The 20,249-nt window shown below is 33.4% G+C and overlaps 2 protein-coding genes across 4 annotated transcripts; one reads left to right on the top strand and one right to left on the bottom strand.

Annotated features, from left to right (window-relative positions):
- The first annotated feature begins 2,663 nt into the window (after positions 1–2,663).
- Positions 2,664–4,308, top strand: LOC129290539 (BAHD acyltransferase DCR-like). Its single transcript, XM_054927332.1, has one exon. It carries the CDS (start codon positions 2,741–2,743, stop codon positions 4,133–4,135), a length of 1,395 nt encoding a protein of 464 aa, XP_054783307.1. The 5' UTR covers positions 2,664–2,740; the 3' UTR covers positions 4,136–4,308.
- A 2,901-nt stretch (positions 4,309–7,209) lies between these two features.
- LOC129290538 (sulfoquinovosyl transferase SQD2) lies at positions 7,210–12,493 on the bottom strand. 3 transcript variants are annotated; one of them, XR_008588432.1, is made up of 13 exons: positions 11,967–12,491; positions 11,098–11,164; positions 10,502–10,572; positions 10,189–10,306; positions 10,015–10,088; positions 9,870–9,925; positions 9,705–9,788; positions 9,489–9,576; positions 9,325–9,402; positions 9,030–9,086; positions 8,145–8,636; positions 7,725–7,838; positions 7,210–7,442 (listed from the first exon to the last, which is right to left on the bottom strand). XR_008588432.1 is itself a non-coding variant. In XM_054927330.1 (12 exons), exons 1-12 carry the CDS (start codon positions 12,329–12,331, stop codon positions 7,808–7,810), a joined length of 1,581 nt encoding a protein of 526 aa, XP_054783305.1. In that variant the 5' UTR covers positions 12,332–12,492; the 3' UTR covers positions 7,210–7,807. The 3 variants fall into 3 exon arrangements, 2 of the variants coding, with proteins under 2 accessions (XP_054783305.1, XP_054783306.1); XM_054927330.1 differs by having other exon boundaries at positions 7,210–7,838; positions 11,967–12,492; XM_054927331.1 differs by lacking the exon at positions 9,030–9,086 and having other exon boundaries at positions 7,210–7,838; positions 11,967–12,493.
- Between the last annotated feature and the right edge of the window lie 7,756 nt (positions 12,494–20,249).

The following is a 20,249-nucleotide window of genomic DNA, read 5'->3' as shown; positions in this document are numbered from 1 at the left end:
ATTTATTTCTAATTAAATTTAACAATATTCAATTTTTAAAATATCGAATATTAGGTGATTACATTTATAAAAAATATATTTTTAAAAAAATTGTCATTTATTTCCTTCTGCGGCACGTCACTTTTGCAGTAGTGCTAAAACAGGCAAGATTGATGAAACTTAAAACAGCAAGAGCCACTAGCTAGTTAATTGTAATTATCATTATCATCGTACTAAACACTGACAGTTCAAGTCACGCGTGCATGCGAGCGTGTGTAAGTATGCAATTTTTAAAAATAATATTTAATTAATATTTTAATTTTATTTATAAGTTATTCTTAATATATTTCACTAAAACTAAAAAAAATTAAAAACTTAGTAACTTTATTTTAAAATTTCATAACTTATCAATTTTTTTCATATTAAATATACATATTTTAAAAATATATTTTATCTCTTCAATATTCAATGGAAACTAAAATTAAAATTTGTGATGAGCATTTAATGATGTAACTTATACATATGATCAAAAAAAAAAATTCTCCCTCTATTCTGAGTACAAAGTATATGACTAAGTCTATAGCTTTATTTGGAATTGGAAGAAAATATGATTGGAGAGAAAAATAGGGAAAAAGAAACATTTTTTACCATTGTCTCTTCTCCTAAGTTTTCTACAGAGAGGAAGAACATTAAAAAATATATATATTAAAGTAAAAATTGTTCTTTTCTTTTGCTTTTATCTCTATTTTTTTCTTATCTCCAATGGAAGCTACAGCTGATAAGTGATGAATGATTTACAGAGTGGAGGGAAAATGTAAACCTAATGGAATTGAGAGAATTCAAATACTCCCTCTATTTCTATATATAAAATATTTTTAACTAAATCTTGTATATCAATAAAAATTTATTATTTAGTTAAACTCACATAAAAACACAATTATTTTTTCATTTTATCCCTAATAATATTATAATTAATATCATGATAGTAGTAAAAAAATATACAATTAATTATTATTTTATTTTTTAAGATAAGGATAAAATTATATAATTATTTAAAAGTATTATTGTTAACTCTTATGTTTATAGGTAAAATAAATTTTTAAAAAATATTTTATATATAAAAACGGAGGGAGTGTATTGGACGTTAGAGCAAATGCATAAAAATCCAAATTGGAATGAAAATAACCAATAAAAAGAGAGATATGTGGATGAATGATATTTGTATGGCTGATGAGTTACTGGGAGTCAGATATCTTATCCTTGCGTGTGTGAATGCTTTCGTCTTTGCTAGGCCCACTCAAATGCGTTCCCTTCCGGTTAACCACCCCCAAAACGACGCTTCTTCTCCAGTATTCACTGCATCTTTTACTATCTCTCCCCCATACGATGTACGTTATTTACAATTAGTCCCTGGTCAAAAGTATATCCCCACTTTATTCTCGCTACCCACCCAAACGCTTTGTCGTTTAGCCATTCTCTCTTGCTGGTGTCGCTAACAGGTGTCAGCAACCCATTTTGTGATACTAATACGTACCACATTCGCTTATCTTTCTTAACCACCCGGATTAATTTATTATTAGTCTCAATTAATTAAATGCAATATTTCTCATTCTTTCCAGATTATTACCTCCCGGACGGCTTTCATTTATATAATATTTCTTACATATTGATCAAGATAAGAGTGAACTATTTCAAGCATCGACAACAATACATGAATTTGTCCTTTTCGTTTTTTGTCTTATTTAATAACTGTTGTCGTAATTAACATCACAATCATATGCCTGCACATCATAAACCCAATTGATCGATATTTTTTACTCTGATAGTCATAATTTTACACCCCCCCTCTCTCTCTCTCTCTCTCTCTACATATATATATTAATTAATATACGACTTAAGTCAGTCTCTTATAGTGTTTTTTAAAAAACCAAGCTCAAATTAAATGATTTGACATGTGGCTGGCTAGATTTTGGATATTTAAAATTTACACCCACATCTTTATCACCCATTTTCATTAACAAATAATATTACCGTATATGTATAATCCTTATTCTTTAAAAAATTTCTCATTTTTTATTTTTGGTTTCTCACTTTATCCATGTGTAACATGGGAACTGTAACATAAACTATCATTCATATTAGTCATGAATAGTGTAATATATTTCATAAATTCCACACAATATACATGAGATAATTGAAACCCCCATCCATCAACTAGTTACTTATAATTCTCTCTCAATTTTATTTCTTGAGATATAGTAAATTAAAAGAATACATATATCATTCGTTTAAGCTTTAAAAAAAACCAAATAATTCCACTTTTTATAATATCATTAGATCTAAGTCTAAAAACTAAAATAGAACTAGAGCAAAGCCTATATATCATATACATCCAAATATAGAAAACAAGGAACTTTGTATATACACCCTAATTCCAATGGTTCATCACCCTCATATTAAGAACCGGGGCTAATAATAAGCGTCTCAATCAATTGTGTGAGACCAAAACATTGAATATTATTTATTATTGAATAAAAATAAAATCATTAAGAAATATGCACAGTAGAGAGGGGGCACGTTACAGCGAACACCTCCCTCTCTAAATGCATGAATCCAACCCCACCTGCTTCCCCTATCTATATGTATATATATCACATACAACCCCTCTTCTCTCTATCATTATATATCCAACTTCCACATAACCTCCACAACTTCCAACTGTCTTTTGATTCACTTCTCGAAACCCATCCAAAAAAAAAAAATGCCTTCATCCTCCACCACCGTCGTCTCCAAATGCACTGTCTACCCTAGCCAGCCCTCCTTCCTCAAATCCCTCAAGCTCTCCGTCTCCGACCTCCCCATGCTCTCTTGTCACTACATTCAAAAGGGAATCCTCCTCCCTCCTCCTCCTTTCTCCTTCCCTGACCTCCTCCACTCTCTCAAGCGCTCTCTTTCCGTTACTCTCTCCTTTTTTCCCGCCCTCGCCGGCCGCCTCTTCACTGATTCCGACGGCTACGTTCATATTCTGTGCAACGACGCTGGCGTCGATTTCATCCACGCCTCCGCCAAACACCTCGCCACTCCTTCCATCCTTTACTCTCCCACCCTCACTGACGTCCCATGTTGCTTCAAGCAGTTCTTCGCCTACAGCAAGACTATCTCCTACTCTGGCCACACTCTCCCCCTCGTCGCCGTCCAAGTCACCCAACTTGCCGATGCGGTCTTCATCGGATGCACTGTTAATCACGCCGTTGTCGACGGCACTTCCCTCTGGCATTTCTTCAACACCTTCGCTGAGATCTGCAAAGGAGCCAAGATTTCCAATTCCCCCGACTTCACTCGCGACACCGTTTTCAACTCCAGCGCCGTGCTTAAAGTTCCGGTCGGCGGCCCCAAGGTCACCTTCGACGACGAGCAGCCGTTGAGGGAAAGAGTGTTCCATTTCAGCAGGGAGGCTATTCAAAAACTTAAGCTCAGAGCTAATAACTGTGGCGCGAACGGTTTCGCGGGTTCTACGGAGTTCGTTGAAAAGCGAGTTAACGGCGAGATCACGCCTGTCACGGCGAATGGCATAATCCCTAAGACGGAAGAGATCTCGTCGTTTCAATCGTTGTCCGCACAGCTGTGGCGTTCGGTGACACGTGCGAGGAAGTTGGACCAGCGAAAAGCGTCGACGTTTCGCATGGCGGTGAACTGCCGGTGCCGTCTGGAGCCGAAGATGGACGCTTATTACTTTGGGAACGCGATTCAGAGCATCCCGACCGTTGCAGAGGTCGGAGAGATTCTGTCTAGGGATCTACGGTGGTGTGCTGATCTGCTGCACAAAAACGTCGTCGCACACGACGACGCTACGGTGCGACGTGGCATAGAGGATTGGGAGAAGGCACCCAGGTTGTTTCCGCTGGGAAACTTCGATGGTGCTTCAATGACCATGGGTAGCTCTCCGCGTTTTCCCATGTACGACAATGACTTTGGGTGGGGCCGACCATTGGCCATTCGGAGCGGGAAGGCCAACAAGTTTGACGGCAAGATCTCAGCGTTCCCAGGGAGGGAAGGAAACGGGAGCGTTGACTTGGAAGTCGTTTTGGCGCCCGAAACGATGGCGGGGCTTGAAAACGACATGGAGTTCATGCAGTACGTCACGGGAACGGTGTGAGCCGTTACTGCATAGTGAATCTAGAGAATACGTCAAGGAATAGCCATGGTTCGATCTCGCGTTGTGGTCACCGTGTGGGTGGCGGGAGCATTTTGCCACAAAGTTTATGTACAACTGCAAGGTGTCTCCGTAGCCTTTTATTCAACCAAAAAAAATAAAAAATTTATGTACAACTACAATTGCACTTTACACCTGACGAATAGTAAAGGAGGAAAAAAGGTGCTCCTTTTGAAAAAGGGCACTTGGAATTTCCTAAACGACAAGTAGATAAACCTTTTAATGCTGTTCTCGAAAATTTATTATTTTAAAATTAGTTTTGTTCTTTATTAAAATAATTACAAATTTCAATATAAAATTCAACGAGCAAACTTAAATATAATTTCTTTATATAACTAGATGGAACACTCTCCTGCAATATGCAACAGTGTTTTTGAGGGGGATTGTGGATGATTGAAAAAGATACAACAAAAAATAACAAAATTCAACGTGCGATGGATTACATTTCTAACATTTATAATTTTGGATATAAGGGCTAGATTAATGACGAATCGTAGATTATTCCATTGAAAGATGAGTAATGTATAATGTTTACAAGCATCACCTATTTTAATTTCCATATACGTTATCAGATTTCAGAACTAGTAATTTTTGTTTTTTGGCCTGAATTTAGAACTACTGCTTGATTCTGGCTACCTAAGGACGCTGGCTTAATTTACTTAGAATAGGCTTAGCACCTAACAGTATGAGATTGCATGAAATAGAAGACAATTTTTTAATTCAGATATAAATGTATCGGTTAGTTTTTATTCAAGGAAACAAGTATACAATTGCTAGAAAACACAGATGACTACTCCTAAACTCTTGCATAGATTCAATAATTCAAACTAAACCTGACAAACTAACTTAAACTCTCTTTAAAAATTTAGGGCCAAGTTTAGAATTTTTTTCTTTTATGTTTGCTTGACAAAACTGGCTTGGCCGTTTGGGAATAACTTGAATGTCTAAATAAAAAAAATTAAATTTTTAAAAAATATATAAAATATATGATAAATATTAATTTTTCCTTTAATTTTTAAGTTATTTTATACTAAAATACTATACATTTGAGTCTGATATATTGTTTAAAATATATTTTGTTTTTTTATAAAATAAAATAATTACTTTTAAAATAAAAAAATTAATTATAAATAATTTTATAAATAAAATTTGAGTATCCGAACTGTTTAAAATCTTAAAAAATTTAAGTCGATCTTGACTACTTACGCTTTTTAAAGGGTTAGGCTTATTCAAATGGAGACCAAACTACCAACTCTACTTTACCATAGGATAAGAAAGATGATATAAGGTTAAAATAAATTATGAGGTAAACAGTAAAAATACCGTAGAAAGAACACTAGTTTCAATGGAATTTACAAAAAGTAAAGATATTTTTTGTTATTGCTAGTGCTTTTAGCCTCATACATAATTATAGTTTTGATTTTTACGTTTGTCTGACAATACCCAAGATAGAGGGAGGTATGGGCTTCAAGGACTTCATCAATTATAATTATACTTTGCTAGCTAAAATGGCCTGGAAATTGATTCATAATCCTAATGAGTTATGGGCAAGAGTCTTAAAGGGAATTTATTTTCCTAAACATCATTTTCTGGACGCCAAGAACAAACAAATTCTGATACAAGCACGTCATATGCTATAACTGAAACTGTTGGGGGAAGCTTTGGAAAATCAAAACAATTCCTCGCAGTCGCACCCTGCATTTCCGATGGCGTGTCTTATGTGATGCTATTGCCGTGAATAAAACCTTGGTACAGACACAGATGGCACACAAGGATCTGTCGCCGAAACAATTGAGCATCTTTTTCTTTCTCTGCCCTTGGAGCCAATGTGTGTGGTTTGGTCGCGGCCTATATATCCATAAGAATTAACCCTTCCAGTTTTGCGAAGTTTGGAGAATGATTGTCTGGTATTGTTAATAATAGAGGTGAATTTAAGGAGTATGATGTGTCCCCTGGTATACTTGGAAGGCCCGCAATAACGATGAGCCCAGCCCAATTCAAGTCATTGAAGCATCCAAATCTGCTGTTGACGAATTCTGTCATGTATGTGGGTTGCACGATGATCCCATTACTGAACCTATTGGGTCTGATCGGCGTGGCTGCTGGGGTGCTCCTGCATCTGGGCATTTTAAGGTAAATTGTGATGGAGCTTTCCTTAACTCTTCTAATGACGCTGCCATTGGTTTGGTTTGTCGGAATGATGTTGGTGCCTTTGTATGGGAATTTGCTGATAAAGTTGAGTCTACATCTGCCTTCATGATGGAATCTCTAGCTCTTGAACGGGCTGTGTTATATGATGGTATCTCGCAATCAAAAAAGCCAACCCGATCTTGGTGATTGGAGGTGTAGATGCATTACTGAAGACATTATCAATCTTATGGGTTTCCTATCCCCTTTGTTCCACACAAAGGTAATTGTGCTGCAGACTTTATTGTAGCTTCCTCTCTCAAGGATGAGAGTCCGGTAAGATAGGTGTCTCCACAGTCACTTCCTTTGCTTCAGTTGCTAGCCAAGGATGCCATGAGTTGTGCTTTGTCTCCTACTGTTTGAGCGCCCTCAAGTTCAGAGATTGACGCTGGCTGATTTGTTCGTTTCCAGTTGCTTCTTCATTTGACTGTTATTTGCTGTTGCCTTTCGCGCCTTGTTCTCTGAACCCTAACATTTTACGATATGATTTGCTGGCGTTTGAGCCCCCACCCCCCCCCCCCCCCAAAAAAAAAAAGAAAGATTTTTAATCTTGCAGGTTTAGTGAGTGTTTATAATTATTAGTTAATTACATCACATCATATTATACGAATTTCTCGTGCGAATGACATAATTACTTTTGTAACCGTCATTAGTAATTGGAAGGCTACGAATTTCTCGTCTAACAGTCATTTTTTTAAAAATCTGGTGACTAAACCATTGTTAGTTGTTTCCTAAAGTAACTGAATAGATGTAGTTAAATCATAATAAAATTTATTAGAGACGGTGATATAATTATTATCCTATCGAGGATAAAAGTGAAAGGCAAATACTAAGCAGTTGGAAGGTTAGGATCCTTATAAAAGAAAGATATTCCTTCAAATTTGCCTGTGAATACAGCAAATTACAACATAATGGAGGTAGTGAACGAATAACCTACATGAGTACTTCATAAATGAACTCACTCAATGTAAAACTAAATAACCTTATAGTATCTCAGTCCCATGAGTGGGATAAACAAACCTACTAAAATTTAACCCACGCTTACAAGCTCCTCCCCAAAGCGCTGAAAATTAGAGCCAAAACTATAATTAACACAAAAGCAATTCACAGAATACAATGCTTTTTTTCTTACAATTAAAAGGAGTTGTGATCCAATAACCAATAACCGTGCACGCGAGTATTAAGAAGCACAATTCCAATTAATTAACAGATTCACACTGAAATTTTTTCTGTTTTTCTCAAGAGTCTATGACCCACCACTTTTAAACAATTACCCAACATTTTGCCAGACTCCTTCAGAATGACACATCCAGTTTTATTATTTCACAGAAGGTTGAAGATTTACCAATCAAAGCCTTCTCATTCATCATCCAATTCTTCATCATCAGCGTGCAGGTCTGTGCTTCTGAACATGAATTCATTCCCTACCTAACTGTTCTTGGCACCTTGTGTAATAGTCCTGTACATCAGAATGTCAGAAGTCAGATTTCTTGCAGATTATGTTGCATATGATACTGAATGTTTGATGCTCATGGTATAATCTGAATTGAATCCGCAATCAAATATAATCATAATTTATAGGGGGGAAACAGTATTTATTGGTCAACCTGATAAAATAAAGGCTAAAAATTTAAAATACAGCAGAAGCCACCATGTTTAGTGTTTACTCAATCAATCACATCTATCAAGTAGCAGGCTTCTTTAAAGCCAAGGGAAGATTGCAAAAACAAAAACAGCATAAGCTTGGACAGTATATTAGCATCACCTGTAGCTAACTTCTGGGGATGGGAAAATACATTTAGCCAGCCATCGTAAAGGTCTCAGCAATTGAGCCCGTTTCTTGCGCCAGAACCAAATGGCGGCATTGTAATTTTCATTGCGAATTTTTCTTGTGGCTGCCCTCCAGTCATATTTTTCCATTTCCTGCCGCGCGGCTCTGCCCATGGTTTCTCTCAACTCTTTGTTATGCAAAAGGGGTTTTAATTTGCTCAAACAATCTTCAATATCACCTGGATTGTAGAGATAGCCAATCCTTCCTTCTTGATCTGGAGGAATCATGTCAGGGACTCCACCGGCTCTCGCTCCCACCACAGGAATCCCAGAAGACATGGCCTCCAGAACAACAAGCCCAAGTGTCTCAGATTCTGAAGGCATAACAAAAACATCACCACTGGCATATGCTTGAGAGAGTTCTTCCCCTCCTAACATTCCTGTGAATACTACTGGCATCCCTTTGAACATTTTTTCCAGCTCCTCCCTGCCCGGTAGAAGCAAATGTTTGTAAGAAGTGACAAACAAAATAACTTGCTTTACAAAGAGATAAAGGACAGATATTTTTCATACAAAAACATGACACGTGAAACTGCTGAGTTTTGATAATTCCTTATCCCGAATCACAAAAGATGAAAGAGACTACATGACTTGCTCTCATTTAGACTTTTAGTATCAAGGAAAGATAGTACAACACACCCTGTGTTCATTGAAAGAGAAGAGTGAAAACTGTTTTTCACAGCAAGTGTACACACTACATGATTAGGAGAGCAAAAGGCAAGAATGTAAAAGAATCCGGTCCAAGGAAGCCAATTATTAGAAGTCCCATGTAGCACTTGAACAGATAGAAAAGAAGAGAATAAGCAGCAGAGTAAATTACTTGTATGGTCCATCCCCGATAAAAGCAATACGTGCTTCAGGAAGCCTGTCCATAAGGCTGCCAAATAATGTGTTCCAAATGTCAAAGGCGGGATATAGATATTAAATAACCATTCGAAACATATCTGGTATGGCATGAAGAAGGAACTGTATATCAATAATCAACAAAAAGATTTCACTCCTCTCTCATTTTACATTGTGGATTTTAAGACATTCCAGAAAAGGCCTTTCTGCAGCTCCATCAAAACTAACGAGTGACACTGTGGTGCCTTAATTGAGATAGATAAAAATTCTACCTTCTGAGAAAATCTAAACTCTTTTCAACTCCAAGTCGCCCAACATGTACTATCAAGGGCTTTTCAGGTTCACCATTACTGTTTGACAAAAAGTTTAGAATTAAGATGAAAATCCTCACAACATCAAAATTGTGAATGTGGAAGGAATGATAAAAGGTTTCCACCTCAATCTTAGTCGCATTTCGTGTGAACGGAATCTGGGATGAAAACTTTCAGAGTCAACACCCTTGCTCCACAGACGAATTCTGTTAGCTGAGCATTGACAGGCAAAACAGGTGAGCTTTTAAAAAATGCTAAACAAGGGACGTCTATGCTCACCCAGTGCTATCAATTGACCATAGTTTGAAGACAACAAACTTACTAAAATACGTTTAATTTACCTGTTGTTACTTGAAATTTTTCTAGATCTTTTCCAATGGCAGCCGATGGCACCAGTGTCAGATCAGCTGCTCGATGAAGAAATTCTATAGAAAACAGAAAAAAGGTATTATTTTTATGTTCATAATACTTGAGTCCAAATTAGATCACTGAAGCAAGATACATACTTAAGACCATCCACATGGGTTTGACCAACCAACTAAATGTGTATCTTGGAATGTATCTGAGGATGAAAAAACATCGGCAATCAGCAAAAGGCTATCTCAGGTGCAAACAAGGTTGAGAATTCAGATTTATATGAATGAAACTTACACTGGTACGTGAGTATGATAGGACATAACAATAGGAACAGATAAAAGTTTAGCAATGGCAAGAGCACCAAAAACCTGAAATTCAGCCAATGCCAGATGTGTGTCAAATAGATCTTTAACACTATATCATGCCTTATAATAATAAAAACATAAGTGACAAGAATTGTAGATCAACCATTATGCCTGGCGATGAGGCATGTATAATGTCAGGCTTGAACCGGGCAACCTCTGAAATTATTCTTGGACTAAGTGCCAAGGAGAGTGGTACCTTCTGATACCAAGGACAGGGGAAGCTGCATTTTGAAGTTTTAGAAAACGTAAATTCTTGGTTAGGTGAATTAAAAATTGTATGTGTACAGCTTATACTAGCAGAAGATGAGATAAAGTAGAATAATAGTTGACAAATATAAGCATTACGCAATTCACAAGCAGGTAAACAGATATTACAGAGATAATAGAGCTAAACTGCAAGAGTTATTTTTAACTACCTCCGGGATCCAATAATTTTGGCACCATAAAATTCTTGGGGGGCTCCTTCATGCGTTGTCACAACCAGTACCTACATTCGCAAATAAGCATGTTCAGAAATGGCATATCAGAGTTGAAATCTTCAAGTTAGCCTGTTCTTAGTTAGCCTATTTGCAGCTTCAGCTAAGAATTCCTAAGACAAGAATGAATCCTGCATCATTCCAGTTCTAATTATGAAAGAGTAGTGGGTCAGCAAATCAGCTCAAAGTTTTAATACTTAATACTAATTGTCGATGTATATTGTAATTTGGGCTTATGGTGGGCTGAGATCCAAGGCCCAGTTAGATCAATTATGAAAGACTCAGATGCTTAAGGACTCGATCAAAGCTTCAGCTCGAAGATTATCACTAATACTCTCTCTAAATTGTCATTCTCTCTAGGAATCTCGCATTTATGTTGAACCTGCATTACTCAAACTAGTATCTTTATATTAATGGAGATAGTGCCATTCATCCCAACACCAACAGTCTTAGAATAATTGAAACTACTACATAAAACTACCGAATGTAGAAGAATAAAAGACATAAATATATAGAATTAGACCAGTGAAAGGTACCTCGTCTCCCATCTCACGGAGGTATTTAATGAAATTCTGAAACCGGTTTTTGTATCCTGAGACATATCTGCAAAATTGATATAATTGTGAGTAAGTGTATGTACCGTTCAAAATGAAAAGCTCGAATCGCACATAAATTAAGCCAAACGTAATGCCGTCTAGTCGAATCATGATTGTTGTCCTCGCAGAATCATTAAAGTACGTTAAGAATTGTTCATCATTATACAGAGTTAATGCCTGCTCATGGATCAATGAAGATTTGACCAGAGAATCTACACCTAAATACTGAGAAAGTCATAGAATAGCTAAGATGAAGCGTTTATGATGATGAGACAACGGAACATGCACAAAGAGCGTTTCAACAGACCAAAATATAAGGAACTCAATTACCCAGCAAAGCAAGGCCTGGAAAGAATGGGAGAAGAAAAAAGGGGACGGCCGAATTCATCTGATCGAGACCCCCAATGAAATCGGACTTCACAACCCCAGGATATGCGACGAAGAGTAAATCAGAAACGTTATTGAGCAAATCCTCAAATCATTTCATTCAAGAATTATTCAATTATTTATTTTTCTGACAATTCATTGTAGAGCAACGAAGTATATTTTACAGACATTAACAAATAAACGTAGTCCTTCAACTCAACAAAGCAGACAGAAGTCTTTCACTTTTGACGTTAAAGCTAATGCCACCGAACGACACGAAGTCAACTCTGAATCGGATTAATAAGGCAAGCCCTTTATTTTAAAATTGAAGCTCAAAATAGTTCAATCCTTGAAAAAAGAAGGAAAAATTAGAAGGAGTCTCAAACATCGCCACATTGATCGATGTAAATTAAGCACAACGATGATCAAACATAGAGACTCACGCAAACGGAGAAGGCTCAACGAAGAGAGCAATTCGACGAGGCCTCGAAATAGTTTCAGTGTCGGGCAAAGCAGGAGGCCCCTCCTCCTCCTCTTCCTCGTGTAAATTAGCCTCCGCAATAGTCATCCTGCCGGATTCAAGACCAAAACTTTTTCTACTGTTCGAGCTCTCTGACCTCGACAAGGGGCAAAATCGTACTCTTCTGAAATAAATATCACTGAGTTTAGCTCCCACAGAGCGAGAATGTTGAAATCTAACGCCTTTTGGTGGGTATGAACAATATGAGCGAGAAGGGGATGAGGCAGACGTTGAAAGGCAGAGAGAAGAAGAGAAAGAGGGATTTATAGACAGAGAAGCAGAATTCATGATCCTAACTAAGTACTCGAGTGTAATTAAAATATATAAAAGGTGTGGGAATTCGATTGATTAGTATCGTACAGTAGTTATTGGGCAAAGGAAGGTAGAGACTAGAGAGAAAGGAGAGAGAGACCAATGGAGGTAAAGGAATCTCACACTTGGAAAGGGCTCTCGCAAAGGATATTCTTTTTAGAAGTGGGGGCGGACAGGAATAAAAAAGGAAGGTATTCGAGCATATGCCATCGGGTCACCCTATCAATTAATTAAGATATGATATTATACATTAAATATAAATTAATTTTAATATTAATAATAAAATAAATAAATAAACATTCTGATATAAAAATTATTAAGAATAATAGTATATAAAATTTTATTTAATTAAATTAATATAATGTTATTAAATGAATTATAAATGACATGGTACATTGATCTATTCAAGAAATTTTTGCTAACGCTTGGGGTCACTTTAACAATTTATAATCTTTATGGGCAGATTTAGTTTGAACAGCGCGAGGAGCACATAGAATATATGAATTTTAATACTTGCAGAATTAATGATTCACATAGACATAATATAAAATTCATGTCTTATTTGTCATGATGTCAATATTGTTAAGATTAAGAAAATATTATTCCATTTATTTATTCAAGGTCGCTTGAACAAAATCAATCGAATTTAGCGTGGATTAATTCTGATTCGTGTAATGAAATTGATGACAAAGAATAGAGATTTGGGTCGTTGATTGAGAAAATTTACATTCAATTCTAGATGTATATGGATTTGTTACCTGTATAATCTAAATTCAACTGTAGTATTCCATAGATCTTGTCTGAAGAGAAAATCATTAAAAAAAATATTGCTAAAATGTGTAAATGATAATTTAGAATCTCATCCAAAAAAAAAATGACAATTGAATACTATAAAATATGATATCCACTCCGTTTAAAAATGTAAAATATTTTTTAAGCAGTTGAATGTTAAAAAATATAAGACAATTTTAATCTTTCGAGATATAATTATTATCTTTTTTTTCAAAAATATCCCTATTAATAATAATTTTATATTTATTATAGGGTATTTAATAGGGATAAATATAAAAAAATGGAGTTAGTTTGAAAATAGATAACTGCTTTATTTGAAATGAGATTCGATTAAAAATATCTTATATTTATAAATAGAGAGTAATTATTATTTAGTTTTTAGGATGTTGTTGGACATCTTAATTTTTGATGAAATAAAATATTTTCCTTCAGTAATTATTATACATTAAAAATAATTAATTTAATTAGGTTATTAACTAAAATGAAATAGAAAATTTCATCTCTGTAAATTTATTTATTAATTAAGTATAATTATAGTAGTCATTTTACTGAAAAAAGTGATCATTTTCTAATTTGTTTACAAGACATGAATTATAAAAAAATAAATAATCATTTTTATTTTATTTTAACTAATAGTCCAATCAAAATAATTAGAAAGAATGATAGTTAGGTCTTAAAATACTAAATTAATGACAGTTAAGTCTCTAATAATTTTTTAAAAAAAATTTAAAATATCGATCTAGATTATTATAAATTCAAATGTTTCAATTACAAATAAATATTTAAATATCAAATGTAACTTTAAATTATAATAAAAAATTTTATTTGTAATTGTTTAAATTAATATTTATTATTAATTTTATCAAAGACTTAATTGTCATTCTTCCAAATAGTTATTTCTCAACACATAATAGTCCTTAAATTATAGTATTTGTACTTGATTGATAAACAAATTTACAAAAAAAAAATACTAGTGATTTTCTATTATATTTTTGTCAAAAGTCTAATCAAAATAATTACTGTATCTTAATACATAATAGTCATTGAGGGCAAATATATTATTTTATCAAAAATTAAAATGTTAGACAAGAACTAAATTATAATTATCACATTTTACAAAAACTTAATTATTACTCCCTCTATCAAAAATATAAGGCATTTTTTGAAGAATTGAATGTTCAAAAATATAAGGTATTTTTAGTCTTTCAAGATGCAATCATTGTCTTTTTTAAAAAAATATCCTTATTAATAATAACTTTACATTTACTGTAGGATGATTAATAGGAATAAATATAGAAAGATAGAATTAGTTTGAAAATAGTTAACTACTTTATTAGAGAATAAAATTTAATTAAAAATACTTTATAATTTTAAATGGAGGGAATATTATTTATATATTTCAGTGACATTCTTTTGTAGTTCTCCCTTGTCTGAATCCCACCTAATCATCTCAATTGGTTGGAATTGAAATTTTAATTCAGAATTAGGAAAAATCAGTTCTAAAATACCTTAGCGGAAATCTAGTCTGAAGACGAATTTTAGTTTAAAACATAAAACGCAACAAATATGTCCACTTTTTTTTAATTGGTACCACTAAATAAAAAGATGAAAGTTATTTGAAGATATATTTTTACTAGTATATTCTCAATCTAATCGTGAAATTTCATTCAACCTACTACCAAACTTATTTACAATCAACCCTTAAAATTTTAAAACTTTAATTCAGTTCCTGTGAATCCATTTAGGCAAAATTAAAATTTCAAATGATACAAATAGCCCAAACCTCTTACATCATACAATACTTGTTTATTTTCCTTACACAAATTGCTCATGTGTTTAGTTTCACTTATTCTTCATGATAATATTATGCTATTAATAAAAATTGCAAATTTTTCTTACATCAATTATTACTTTTTTATACATCAATTGTTTATTTTCTCTATATCAATTGTTTTTATTTGAGAAGATTGGAGTTATCTGTGTCATTTTCTTTGAAAACTTAATTTCAATCTAGTCAAATAGAACCAGGTTGACTGTAAATAAGTTTGTTGGGGAAATAATGCAATTTAATTTCTGAATTTAAAAAATCTTCAAACTGAATAATATCAGCAGCATATCTTGAAGTTGTGTTATTCAAGAATCGAATATATTCCTTCTCACCTTCCAGTTTCCAGACTCGCACTTTTTCCCCTCGGGTCCCCCGTTTGCGATGGAAAGCAAATCCTTACCATAATTCAGTTAACCAAAACTACTTCCAAAATAATATCATGCCTGGAAAGTCTTTTTGCAGAATGCTACATATTTAATTAAAAAAAATGCCGTGTGGGGTTAATTATTAGTATTTTTCCAAGTAAAAAAATGATTATTTTTATAATAAAATTATGTTATTTAATAATAAGTTTAAGCATGTGGTTTTTTTAAGCAATTAAAAAAGTTTCATTAAAGAAAATCTATTAAGTGCGTGACTAACATTTTTGCAGTTTGAGTTACATGCTAAAATGGAAAGGTATGAGCGATACCTTATTCATGTTACCATCAAAGGAACACAATCCACTTCAAGACAGGAACTTTTTTAAAAAAGAATAAATATTTTTCATAGTTTTCGTCGAATATGTTATTTTATTTGGTTGTAGAGTGTCCAATTTGTTTTCCTTGCGGCCCAAAAAGGTGTCTCCAATGTTTTTTTTTGGAAGTGAAATTAAAACTTTTCTAAGTTAACTTGAATGATAAGATTTTATCGAGGACAATAGGGGTCATATGAAAAATAATATTATTCCTTCTTCGCTAGATCAAATGAAGCAAAATGATAATACTTCTTAGCAGAAAATCTAAGCCTTTGAAATATAACTTTGAAAAAATGGGAATAATCCACCTAAAAATTCTCAATCTCTTTAACTTGTGAGGATTGGATTGGAAGCGCCAAACCAATTAAAATGATTTCACATAAGAACGTCCACCGAAAAGAACTTAAGAACCTATTATTGATGAGTTATAAAGTACCTGGTTAAAAAACAGGAGTTAGGAGAGCAATTATGGATGGATGTGTGTGATGGGACGGACTTTTGAGCGATATAACTGATGATAGCTTTAAAAAATAGTAATAATAAGAAAGAATAAAATAAAAGGAGAGATTGGAGAGGGAAAAGAAATAAAAGTAAAAAAGAGGTGGGAAGGGAATGTGATTCGGAGGAAATGACGTTGATGATGCGCTTGAGAATTATGGAATAATAAAAGTACTCATTAACTAGAGAGGAATTAGGATTCCTTTTGCAAATCCAGCACTTCGAAACCTTGCACCTGGAATTCATTCGTTGCTTTGAGAGAGAGAGAGAGAGAGAGGCTCCCACTGATTCATGCTTTTGGTGAAGAAGTTGACTGATGAGTATTAGTGACAGTTGTTAATGGATAATTATAGATTAATTTTGTGAAGCATCAGGAGCTTGAATTTAGCTCATAAATAAATAATAATTGGGGATAACTTTTGAGGTTGCAAAAGTTTAAAGGAAACGGAGGAAAATATTTTGTGATATTACTTATTAATTAAGTATAGATATTTGTGAACTTAGAAAATATACTCTTCTACATCAAAATGTATGTAGTTTTAGTTTTAAATATATGCAAGTGAAATTTTGTGCATTAATGAAATTGTGAAGTTTGAAAATGATTTTTAATTTTGAATTTGATAATTGTTGATGAATGTGAGCGTGATGGTGATGATGTTGTGATAATTTAGCATGATTATATTTATGGTAGAAGTTCATTTTGGTGGAGTAGTGATTGTCTATGTGGGTCACTCCAACATCCCAAAGCCTCAGTGTTTGGTATATTATATTACTCTTAAACCCTACCTAGCAAAGATGGTAACAGGGTTTACCTTTAAACTCCAACTAGCGAAAAGGGTCTTATAATACCCTTGTGTTCAAGATGAGAAAATTCATAGTTCAAGAGTGAGTGTGAAGCCCTAGCACATTTACCCCTTATGGTTTGAGAGCTTAAACTAACCCAGTCACATTAGTCTAGCTCTTGTTTATCGTGTAGCCCATGGATTCAGTCAATAGTGCTAGGGGTTTGTGGAGTTATTGATCATACATTGCATTGAATCTTTGTTTTAATGCCAAAGAATTATTTCATGATTGCCCACTTTGCATACATATTATTATTTAGCTTGTATGAACATGTTATCAATTATCTCAATTATTTAGTTGTATTCACTTCTTTACTTAATATTTTTCAAGCATTAGCTCTGGTTAGAACAAGAGAAAAGCTCTCAAGGCTTGAGATGGGTTTGGTTCAAGGGGTAGAGAGGGTTTTAATGTTATGTTATTTGGTTTTATTGGGGGAGAGGAGAGGTTTTTTAATGATCTTTTGTTTAGTTTAAAAGGGGAGAAGACGTAATAATTAATTTACTAGTATATATATATATACGTTAGTTTAAAAAATTTTAATTGATCCTTGAATAAAATAATTTTATAGCTCAATTTAAATTACATGATTTTTTTGAAAATTCTGTAACATCCTAGAAAATTAGCTTCTAATTAGCTGAGTTAAATGAGTAAATTAATGTGTCATGTAGTTATAGAGAGCTAATAAATGTTTTAGATTGTGATTTCAACTCTATAATTGAGTCCTAAGTGAAGTTGGGCCACCCAGACCCTGAAATGAAATAAAACAAAAAAAATGGTTATGTACCACATACCACGATGCATGAGTCATCAGTACATAGAATGTGCTTTTTATATCACATGCTATGACACACAGACAAAATTGTGTAGAAATAAGTTTGCAACAAAGTTTAAAAAATATAGAAAGAAAAGGAGAAAAATGAAGAGAAACTCAGTAGCTCTACTAAGGCATAAATTGGGTCACCATTGAGGAGCTATTTGAAGCTTTTAAACACTAAAGGTAAATTTTCTAAATGTTTATCCTCCTCCCTCTTGCATTTTTCATAGTATTAAGAGTTAGGGTTTGTTACGAAGTCCATAGAGGCTGCAGGTTTAAAACTATTGACTTAAATAGAGTTAATAGAAGTTGTCTAAGTGCTTTAAACCCTAGGAAGAGTAAGGAATGCATTTTTATTGTTGAGAGCCATTAATGCTTGAAAATTCATCATAATGGTGGTTGAGGCAACATAAAACCATAAATGGTTAGTTGGGAGTTTAATGAAATCAATGTGAGTCAAAAGAAGCTAATAAATCCTATGGGCATCCTTGTATATAAGGGGTTTAAGTGTTTGAAAATGTTAAATTAGATATTAAAAATTATCCTAGAAAGGGTATTGATGATTCTTGTTGGGATTAAATGTAGAGTAATCACAACTTAGCACTATTCAAGCTTGGAATAACTTTAGAAATGTTGTTTGAGGGGTAAACATTTGACCTCTCAAATGTTTGAGGTAATTGGAGGAAATCTTTTGTGCTTTTACATGTTAATTAATTATTTGATTATATACTATAATTGAAATGTGTAAAATTATTTGTAATGCAAGTGTGACATATGAAGTTTTAATCTTCTTTTGATAATAAGAGGAAGTTTTGAAATCAATGTATGTAACGTAGAGTTCAATGAATGTTTATGGTGAGGAGTTCAACCATTTAATGTGATGTGAAGTTCAATAACATATTGTTATGTGTTTATGTGATGATCATACATGATGTGAGTACAATTATGATATCAAGCATGCCTGTATATTAAGTATTTTCCATGCTATATGATATTGCATTTATGCATCACATGATCATATGAGACAGGAGTTTTTCTGGGAAGAAGAGTAGTTAGTGTATTTTAGGCTTTAGATTGCGTATGTACCAAATTGTGAAATGTAGAAAAGGTCAAAATATTAATGCAAGTAAGAAGTGAGTAAAATGTGATTGATGTTGAATGATTATGATGATTATGAATTTCAGGCTCCCTTTTTTGCTTTTATGATTAAGAGTTTGGGTATTAAAAATGTGTTCGATGTGTTAGTCATATAATGTGGTGTATTACACAAGTCCATTATAGTTCATTGAGTGTGATTTAAGATGTAATTTGGGTTTTCGGCACTTGGAATGAAATTATGGCACCTAAGTTTTGTTTGAATTGTGAAAAGGAGTGATTGGAGAAAAGAATGTTCAATTTTTGATTGAAAAATAATTTGATTGTGAAACTAATAACATTAGCTAGAATTAGGAAAAAGATTTTTATAGACACCTAAAATACCTCAATTGAAAGTTAAAAGGAAAAATGACACGTCGAAAATTTGCTCTCATTACAGTCAAATGACAACAACAATGCTATCAAAATTGTGTAACATCATGATGCGTGGTGCTTGTGCCACAATGTATGGCACAGAAGTAAAAGTGTCGCGACTCATGTAACATCTTAAATTTTATTGAGTCCTAGATTGTTGTTAGGCACTTTACAAAGGGCATAGGATTAAATATTGAGCCTAAAATAGTTAAAATATATGTATATATATAATAAAATAAATATAGACAATAATTAAAGTGATTAAATTTAACAAATGTCTGAAATTAAATAAAAAAAATTAAAATCATAATAGTCAGATAATTTTATTAAGTTCTATTATATATCATATCATCTGAAAATTTTCTTCAAATATATATATGCATTTAAATAATGATAACAATGATAAAAAAAATTATTATAAGTTTAAGACTATAACCTAATGAAAACCCTACCTCTTTAATCATTTAGTTTTCCTCACCCCATTCACGCAGCTGTCAACTGTTCTCCCGCATGTAACTCTTCTAGTTTGTCCTTTATCCCCTTAATCAGTTTCTTTTTCAGGTGCGTCAATTAGGTATATATTCATATATATTATATGAACACCCATAGAGCTGTTAACAATTGTGCTTTTCCTTGAAAAGTTGCCGTTATTTTTTCTTCCCTTAGTAATTATCTGCACCATGGCTGTTTGCTTACATGCCTAAGAAGATAATAACAACAATAGTTTTTCAGTTGCTTTATCCTCTGGTCCCACGCACAGGAATTAAATCCTCATGTTTTCAATCTCTTTATATATATAACCTAATCAAATAATAGTTTTAAATGATTTCATATATATATATATATATGAGAGACAGAGGACGTGAGATCATAT

This window comes from Prosopis cineraria, unplaced genomic scaffold, assembly GCF_029017545.1.
Source record: "Prosopis cineraria cultivar Desert tree isolate PC_DT_omini unplaced genomic scaffold, ASM2901754v1 PC13, whole genome shotgun sequence".
Lineage (NCBI taxonomy): Eukaryota > Viridiplantae > Streptophyta > Magnoliopsida > Fabales > Fabaceae > Prosopis > Prosopis cineraria.
Note: the sequence above shows the minus strand (reverse complement) of the source record. Positions and strands in the feature narration are given on the sequence as shown.

Excerpts from the sequence above, each read along its gene's own strand:
- LOC129290539 (XM_054927332.1), top strand. The coding sequence starts at position 2,741 with ATGCCTTCATCCTCCACCACCGTCGTCTCCAAATGCACTGTCTACCCT.
- LOC129290538 (XM_054927330.1), bottom strand. The coding sequence starts at position 12,331 with ATGAATTCTGCTTCTCTGTCTATAAATCCCTCTTTCTCTTCTTCTCTC. Across the intron at positions 10,573-11,097 it reads TCCGTGAGATGGGAGACGAG|GTACTGGTTGTGACAACGCA; the intron begins GTACCTTTCACT and ends TTGCGAATGTAG. Across the intron at positions 9,926-10,014 it reads TATCATACTCACGTACCAGT|ATACATTCCAAGATACACAT; the intron begins GTAAGTTTCATT and ends TTTCATCCTCAG.